A 9,459-nucleotide genomic window follows, 5' to 3' on the forward strand; every position below is an offset into this window, starting at 1 on the left:
ATTGGTGAGAGATAATAACTCACCACCTATTAATAAGTAGGGGTCATAATTTTCCATCAATCCTTTTATCCCGATCAGAATGAAAGGATAAGAAGATCCGATCCCATCATATCGTGCCCATCCTATGATTTGAAATTCTACATAATTTGAATAATAGTGGAAATTGGATGCTGGCTACCATTATTAATTGCTCGCGCGCGTGCTCATTTATTTTCTCTCTCATCCACGCCAATTAATACATGAGCACATCAACCAACGCTGCTGCATGTGCCATCAATTCACTCACTAATTAAAGACTCACCTGCTGTGCTGTCTTTCTCGTCTTCTGCTTCCTTGCCATCTTCTTCTTCAATTTATACATTAATTTATTTTCCCAAATTCCAATCTAGCCCATTAAACGCGCGCCTCCCGGATTCCATTGTTCGTCTTCCTTAACTCTAGACTTCAGATCAGAGAAATCATGGCCGGCAAGCTGCTGCCCAGGTTCTTACTTTTTCTCTCGCTGACGCGGTTGGCATCACCCGACAAGTTCACCGTGGGCGACAGCCAAGCATGGAACTACAACGTCAATTACACCGACTGGGTGGATAAGCACAAGCCCTTCCATGTCGGCGACTGGCTCGGTTCGTTCCCTAAATCGATTCTTCCTCTGTTTTTTAAAAAGAAATTAATGTTGGAATTTGGGTGTATGGCAGTCTTCTACTACCAGTCGGGGATGGCGGACGTGATCCAGGTTGACGAGGCCGCGTACAACAAGTGCGACGCCTCCAACCCCATCTCCAACTACAGCAAAGGCCGGAGCTATGCCTTCCAGCTTAACCACACCGGTCCTTACTACTTCATCTGCAGCCGAGGCTTCTGCTACGGCGGCATGCGCCTCGCCATCGTCGCCGAGCCTCTCCCCCCACCCTCCTCGCCGCCCACTTCACAGCACCTATCCGCCGGACCCAGAAGTTCCCACGCAGGAGCATACCCTCTCCTCTCCGTCGCCGTCGTCGCCACCTCCTTTCTCTTTCTTCCATGACGCCCTTGCTTGTCACCAAAGTTGACTTCATGAGCATTTTTCATTTTAGAGCTTGTTTATTTATTTTCTGTTATTCTGCTGGAGTTTTTTGATGAAAGAGATAGACATCACAATTGTGCTCAATTTGCTAATTTTACATGCTATTGCAAAGTCATTTTAATTTTTTTAAATAAAAGGTAAATGGATTCATAAAAAATATACTAAACATACATACCGATTATATATGCATCTTTATTTCCTATGTTTTTTTTTAAAAATAAAATAAAATCATCAACTTAGCAATCCTCTTGACTGGCATATTATACGAAGAAATAAATTAGAAAATCCAAAATAACTATATGGAAGAGTAATTTCTTGATCTTTGTTAGGATTTGATCCGGTTTAATTTTATAAATTTATAATGTGATAATCAACTTGACTATGCTCTAGAGACCTCTTCATTTATGATGAAGTATCATATTTAAGTATATAATCAAGGTATACAAAGTCATATATGTGTTTGTACTTTTATATATACCAACTCTCACATAAGTACAAATCTTACAATCAAACGATCACCATCCAATATGTCATCATATCATGTTCTTTCTTAACCAACTTAGTGGTCGGTTATAATCTGATCCCTTAACTTACTTCCCTTTATGTAACCTAGAAATAGACAGTGAAAGACATCTGAGGTGAGCGTAATCATTTTTTACTATAAACTAGATCTTTGCATGTCATGGATCATAAAGGATGTGACAAAGTACTTGGCCTGCCACAACTTGTTGAGGTCATGTAAGTGACTTCATACCCTTTCTGTGACTAGTGGATCCTCCTCTTGTGGTGCATGTAGTCTTAGCTGAACCCTAGAAAGTGCTAATCCTCTAGTGCATAGTCTGTTAAAATGTATACTAAAAGCCTAGTTTTTTGTATGAACATTTATTTTGAAATGAGAAATCACATTGGTCAAATGTCTGCATTTAGTTAAATGCAGTTGTCCTTTTAATTTATACTGTAGATAACATGGTGTGTGGTGTCACACAGAAGATCATGTTATCAGTTCCTTATAAATTATAAATAGTAGCTCACAACCAAGATGGATTAGGACAAACCATTGGAATGGTTGTAGTGTAATTTGGTATTAGTTTATCTTGGCTATAAAATTACACTAGTACACTATGTGTGTATTGAGCAGGATCATTTGAGGTTGTTTTTTTTATACTGACTGCATAAAAGAACAAACCTCTGTTATTATGGATGCGTGTACTTTTAATCCCAATATAATAACAAGTACATGTACTTAATATTTATTTCTTTAATTTATCAAAGGGTGAGATTTATTCGTTAAATCAATAGGCCCGATAAGTTGAGAAATAATATTATTTATATGGTGTGTTGTTGATTATGATGTCCCCTTGAGGAGCTAATAAGGATTGTCATGTAAACCCTACAGGTGGACTTTGTTCCGACATGACAATGAAGTTGAGTGGTACTACTCTTGGAGCTAGATGTTAATTAAGTAAGTTGTCGGTAACTCATTTAATTAATGGACATTCGATATCTTAAACATAGGGAGATGAACACACTCATGATAAGAAGGAGCCCATAATGTAATATGGGATTTGTGCGGTAGTTAAATAATAACTCTTTAGTAGTATGAGTTATTATTGATGAACTTGAATTGGGTGTTCGGGTCAAACACAGGAAGCTCAAGCTCATCAGGAGGCAAAAGTCAATTCCTCCTCTAGGTCCCTGTTGTATCCTCTATGTATAAAGCCTCGTATCCAACCAAGTCCACTTCTTACCCAAGTAATGGGTCGGCCACATCCTTGCTTGATGCCCAAGCAAGGGTCGGCCAAGCTTTTGATAAGGAACCTTGTAAATGGATCGCCTTGAAATTCAGCTTGGGGAAGGGTATCGACGCCACACTCAAGCAAGATGAGAAGGTGAGTGATAAGTCATGGGGTTTGATCGCCACAAGTTGCCTTGATAAGATCGGAATTAGTTCTTTGCCTAAGAACTAGAAGGAAGCTCTCACCAAAGAGAAACTAAAATTTTCATTCAAACTTACTTGATTTTCCATACAAGAGTTCTCCTATTTAACATCCCTTAAGATCCACTATGCACTAATTATGCAATAAATATCATGCTTGCATGCATGGTATTTATTATCTACTAATGCAACCACTAATCCCTAATACTGGCTTAATGCAACCATGCATTCATGGTATTTATTATACTAGCTTAGGAACTCTAAAAAATGCATTAAAAACCCACAAAGGACATCAAAAGTCACTTTAGAAAAATCCCCCCAAAAATGCATACGAAAATGGTCCTCATGTTGGTCCAATTTCACTTTCAATTTGAAGGAATGTGATCCATTTAGTCGTTGCCTCCATTGTGCATTGATCCTCCTTTCCCTTGAGCCCCATTATTAAGTCTTCCAAAGCTTGCTTCATTCTCTTAGTCTTGGATCTCGTCATGGGTACCCCAATTCCCTTCAATGCCTTTTCTGGGCTCACATCAGCTTTGCTTGGAGCCCAAGAGGTGGCTGGCCAAGCCTTGCTTGGTGCCTAAGCAAGGGGTCGGCCACAAGGGAATTAAAAGGGAGTTTCAATTTTTTTTAAATCTTTCCTTTTATAGCCATCCTCCAAGGGATTTAAAAGAGAGATTTTAATTTTTAAAATCTTTCATTTTGTAGCCATCCTCCAAGGGATTTAAAAGAGAGATTTTAATTTTTAAAATTTTTTCTTTTATAGTCATCTTCCAAGTGATTTAAAAGAGAGATTTTAATTTTTAAAAATTTCCTTTTATAGTCATCCACAAAGAGATTTAAAAGAGATATTTTAATTTTAAAATCTTTCCTTTTTTGTAGCTATCCACAATGGTTTAAAAGAGAAATTTTAATTTAAAATTTTTTCTTAATTGTTGCCCAAATAAGGGCCGACCACACATAATAGGAAGGTTTTAATTTAAAATTTTTCCTTTTTTGCATTCACTAAGGATTATAAAAGAGAGGTAGATGGTGCCTTATGGGAGAACACAACCTAAGTCTCTTCTTTTAATCCTTGTTGTGGTCGGCCCTCTTTCCTTTCAATTCTCCCCTTGTTTCCTTTACCAAGGGCCGGCGGCATCAAGAGGCTCCATTTTCTTATGGCCGGTTACTTGGAGGAGAAGAAGAAGAGGAGGCTCCCTATTCTAGCATCCCTTGGTGGCCGAAAGTCTTGGTGGCAAAGAAGTGGTTTGAGTGGTGTTGTCTTGGTAGATCATCGCCCACACGACGTCCAAGAGGAGGAGAGGAATACAACAGAAGATCAAGAGGTCTTTAAGATACAAAGAAAGAGATAACTAGTTAATTGTTTCCGCTGTGTACTAATATAGTTTTCCTTTGATTGGATCCTGTAATACTAACACAAGAGGCTAGCGATCTTATGCTTCGATTGAGGTCTCTGTAGTTAAACCTAGAGTTTACTGTAAGGAGTTTAAATATTCAATTCCTTTAAAAGACTTTATCTAGGAAGTGGTGGATGATCCTGATACCCAAGGGCTGAAGATAGGAGAGATCAGTTATCACTTCCAGAATGCCCAATTACAAGACTACGGGCAAAGGGTTTCAAGGAAGCACTAAATGGGCTAATCAAAAAACATTGGGAGGACTATGAGCAAGGAGAAACCAAGATAATCGCAACTGCTAGTCGTGGCCTAATCCACGTAATTAGGCATAACCATCCATGACTGGCCGCACTTAACGGAAGAACGCTAATAAGCATGCAAAGCATGAGAATTCGTTCATGCATGAAGACTTAAGTTAATTACTTAATTAACTAGCATGCATCACATACACACAAAAGTAATTAATTAAATAATTTTGTGATTATGTCATGGCCCTACTACGATCTTCTCAAGCCAATGAGAAGATCAGATGGTCAACCTAAGGTCAACAGCTTCTCAAGCTCCTTCCTTTGACCACCTCGTGTTGCTCGCGCCCTGCTCATAACTCCGTCTCAAGTGGACCTTCCACCGCTTCAAAATTTACATTACAATTTTGAAACTCGAGTTACATTTGAGTCTAAATCTAATTTACAACCAGAATATAAATAGGGAGGCACGACGCGCAGGTCGCGTATCAAATACAGCACACACAAACATATGACGGCATGCAGGCCGTATTATAAATTACAACACAAATCCATTCATATTGGGTCTTTTTGGGCCATGACTATAACAAAAATAATATATAATTCAAAATTATATATTTTCATAATTTTCTGTAATTTTTCATAATTTTTTACAATTTTATGAGTAAAATTTTCCGGCGGTCCTGTTTAGCGGTTTTCGGCCGCAATCACGGAACGAATCCCCTTGCGGGACCAGGGGCAGCGCCCCTACCCGCGATCTAACCATCGCGAGGGTTCCTTTGTGATCCAAGAGCACCTTAGCCCGCTGTCTCAAAAAGTTTTGGGGTGAAACTTTGCCGTTTTGGAAAATTCTTCTCGGTAGTCGAAGCCTACAAGTGTCGAAACACTTGTGCTTCACTTCTACGAGAAAAATACTCATAAAAACTATTAAAAACTTAAAATTACAGAAATTCACAGAATGTTTATTTTTCATAAAAACCAAAATAAACTCGTATTCATCTTCGCACGTGGCTCTGATACCACTGTTGGGTTTTTCGGGTCGCGAAAACCGCTTTTTCGCGTCGCGGAAACCCCGAAACTCCCTAGCCAACGGATCCGTGCAAAAAAAATTTTTTCGAAAAACTACGAGTACAAGTTTACCTAGATCTACACTTAGATCTACATGGAGAAAATCTTATACCTTCGATGCGTGCCCTTCGCGAGTCCCGCTTGTCCAAGGAGATGTCGGATCTCTAGTTGTCAAAGTAGACAACTCTCTAGAAGTATCCACACGAACAAGATGTGTTCTCTAATACACAAGGATGGAGAAGAGAACACCACAAGTGTGCTAGCACTTCTTGATGCTCTCGGATGGGATTGGAAGAAGAAGAAAGGAAAAGAAGAGAACACACTCCTCTAAAATCTCTATGTGACTTTCACTAACTTTTCTTCTTGGATTAGATTCACTCTCCTTTCTTCTCCCTTGCTTGAAACCCAAGAGAAGAGAAGGAGCAAGAAGAGAGCTTAGGAGGAGGAAGATGACTTGAATGAGAGTTACTCACCAAAAGAAAACTTCTCTTTTTCCATCAAGTGGTGTAACCCCCTTCACATTAATCACAATTAATGTGGATGCCATTAAAGAGAATAGTTGTAACCTCCATGAGGTGGCACATCATCATTAGTTCTCCTAATGCCAAGTCACAAATGATGTGGCATAAAGTCAAGTTAAACTTGACTCTTCCTCTTCCTCTCAAGTCAAGTCAAACTTGACTTAATCTCTCTCATGGTTGATCTAATCCAACCATTTAATTCAAGCCAATTTAATATAATGAATCTAATTCATTTAATTAAATTGATTCAATGAGTCATAATCTAAATTAGACTCATTGAACACATGAATCAACTTGAGTCCAACTCAATTAGCCCAATTAGGATTACTCTTAATCCAATTTGATTCATCACATGAATCTAATCCTCTTGGTTCATCATATGAACCTAATCTCCATCCACTTGTTCTTTGTGTGTGACCCAATAGGTTCTTGTAACGTTGGCAATGCCCCTAAACTCATTTAGAAGCATAAGTAATGAGCGGTATCTAGCAATACATCATTACTACCCAAGTTACAAGAATGTTGAGATCCAACATCACCTTGTGACTATCAATTGTGACTCTTCACAATATATGACAAGTGTCCTTCTATCCTAGACATCTAGATTGATTAATGTGAGGCATAGACCATGTCATCCTCTAATCAATCTAAATCTTGAACTCCAAGTAGACTCACTCAATCAAATGAGCTCAATATCTCATATTGACTCATTTGGGCATGGCCATGCACTTCGTGGTCTTACTCTATCAAGAATATCGATGTCTCTCCCGTCATATAGGAGGGATAGATCTCATCTACATCACTCACATCCCTCTGCATAATTTGTTACATACCCAGTAATCGCCTTTATAGTCTACCCAGTTACGAGTGATGTTTGACGAAACCAAAGTACATAACTCCTTATGTAGGGAACCATGGTGACTTCAGGTCTAAGGACTAATAGTCATACTAATAGCCACATGAGAAAGTAGATGACACTCATATAACGATCCATGATACTTTCTCATGGCGGGTCATTCAGTATACATTCTCTAATGCATACCCATGTGTCAACTTGATATCTCTATATCCATGACTTGTGAGATCAAGTCATCGAGTTGACCTACATGCTATTCTTATTGCATTAACATTGTCCCTGAATGTTAATACTCGACTAGGAATGATTAAGAGTAGTGTTCCCTATATCATCTCACTATCGATTCAACCAATCGATTGATATAGGTAAGAACCTTCTACTCAAGGACGTTATTATACTTAGTTTATTTGGCACTAATACAAGTAAGTATAATAACCAAAAACCAAATGAGTTTATTTATATAGAATATGATACAACAAGTCCAAAATACAATCATCAAATGATTGACTCTAGGGCTCTAGCTAACAGAGTGAGCACCCATGTGCTTGCACGCTCTCGGTCAGGAAAAGCCCGACCAAGCGTAAAGATATTTAGCCTTACAAAAGCTTGTAGTATATTACCGACCAAGTGAAGGCTGAGCAAGCATTCATGCGCTTGCACGCGCTCGGTCAGGCAAAGCCCGACCGAGCGTAAAGGCAGTTAGCCTTACAAAATCTTGTAGTATATTACCGTCGAGTAAAGGCCAAGCGAACATCCATGTGCTTGCACGCGCTCGGTCAGGCAAAGCCCGACCGAACGTAAAGACATTTAGCCTTACAAAAGCTTGTAGTATATTACCAGCCGAGTGAAAGCCGAGCAAGCACCCATGTGCTTGCACTCACTCGGTCAGGTAAAGCCCAACCGAGCGCAATGGCATTTAGCCTTTCGAAAGCTTGCAGTATATTACTGGCCGATCGAGTGAAAGCCGAGCAAGCACCCATGTGCTTTCACTCGCTCGGTTAGATGAACCCCAACCGAGCGTAAAGGCATTTAGCCTTCCAAAAGCCTGTAATATATTACGAGCCGACTGAAGGCCGAATGAGCACCAAGGTGCCTTCATGCACTCAAACAGGCAAAGCCCAACTGATCGTAAAGGTACTTAGCCTTATAGAAGTCCTCAGTACATTATCGACCGAGTGAAGGCCGAGCGAGCACCAAGGTGCCTTCACGCGCTCAGACAGGCTGAACCCGACCGAGCGTAAGGGCACTCAACCTTATAAAATTCATAAGCATTCTTGACCGAAACATGTTTAATAGAATGTATTCTCAATATATACACGACCGGCTTGAACAATCAGTCGAGACATGCTTAACAGAAGTATATAAGTATGACAACCTGATAAACTTGGCGGGAAATATCTTCTATAAGCTTCTTCAGTTATAATGACATGTTATGCATATATCATCATAAATATGAGTCATAAACGATAAAAGAGGTACATCTGGAGTAAAAAAAAGATTCCTTAAAAAGATTATTGCACGAAGCTTGGAAGATGACTTCATCTCCTAACAAACTCTAACAAATCGGGGACCACTTCATGACTACGGAGGTTGCATGAGGTAATATAAAAAGGGGGATCCTCTCGGTTGGCAAGGTACGCAAGTTCTAGCATCTATACTCTATTTCAAAGTACTTCAGTTACAGTTCTTCTTGTTCTTCTTCCACCCTTGAGAGAGAAATTGACTTGAGCATCGGAGGACCTAGCCAGGAATCCCCACCCCGGTCTTAGGATCGTGTAGAGGTTCTTCTAGATCTTGAGAAGGCATCTTCCTCAAGGATCGCCATTCACCGGAGCCAGTGCACTACTTCACAAATTTCAGATAGGATCACTACTAAACAATTCACGCAATGAACACATAAGCACACACAATCTATTTTCATGAAACAAAATCCCATACACCTATAGAACTTACCAAATGCAACCTTGTCGTATGCTTTGAACACATCAGAAAAATCAACATCGTTAGTATATAAATCCTTGATGTATTCAAATCCAATTAATTTCATATCCAAAGTGGAAAGTAAAGCATACCTTCGAGATAATGCATCAGCAACCACGTTCTCTTTTCCTTACTTGTATCTGATCACATAAGGAAAAGTCTCAATGAATGTCATCCATTTAGCATGGTGTTGATTCAACTTATGTTGGCTCTTCAAATAATTTAGAGATTGATGATCTGTGTGAATCACAAATTCTTTTGGCCATAGGTAATGTTGCCATGTCTCTAATGCCCTCACCAATGTGTACATCTCCTTGTCGTATGTGGGATAGTTGAGAGTAGCTCCACTCAACTTCTCACTAAAGTAAGCAATGGGTGTCATCTCCTGCA

General features: G+C 39.4%; 1 protein-coding gene across 1 annotated transcript; it reads left to right on the top strand.

Annotated features, from left to right (window-relative positions):
• The first annotated feature begins 269 nt into the window (after window positions 1-269).
• On the top strand, window positions 270-1,147 carry LOC122037233 (lamin-like protein). Its single transcript, XM_042596673.1, has 2 exons — window positions 270-623; window positions 696-1,147. The coding sequence occupies exons 1-2, from the start codon at window positions 461-463 to the stop codon at window positions 1,022-1,024; spliced, it is 492 nt and encodes a 163-aa protein (XP_042452607.1). The 5' UTR covers window positions 270-460; the 3' UTR covers window positions 1,025-1,147.
• The last annotated feature ends 8,312 nt before the right edge of the window (window positions 1,148-9,459 follow it).

Source organism: Zingiber officinale, unplaced genomic scaffold, assembly GCF_018446385.1.
Source record: "Zingiber officinale cultivar Zhangliang unplaced genomic scaffold, Zo_v1.1 ctg246, whole genome shotgun sequence".
NCBI classification, from domain to species: Eukaryota; Viridiplantae; Streptophyta; class Magnoliopsida; order Zingiberales; family Zingiberaceae; genus Zingiber; species Zingiber officinale.

What these genes read in the sequence shown, in the direction of transcription:
- LOC122037233 (XM_042596673.1), top strand. Translation starts at nt 461, where the DNA reads ATGGCCGGCAAGCTGCTGCCCAGGTTCTTACTTTTTCTCTCGCTGACG. An exon ending in CCATGTCGGCGACTGGCTCG is followed by an intron (nt 624 to 695) that starts GTTCGTTCCCTA and finishes GGTGTATGGCAG; the next exon opens with TCTTCTACTACCAGTCGGGG.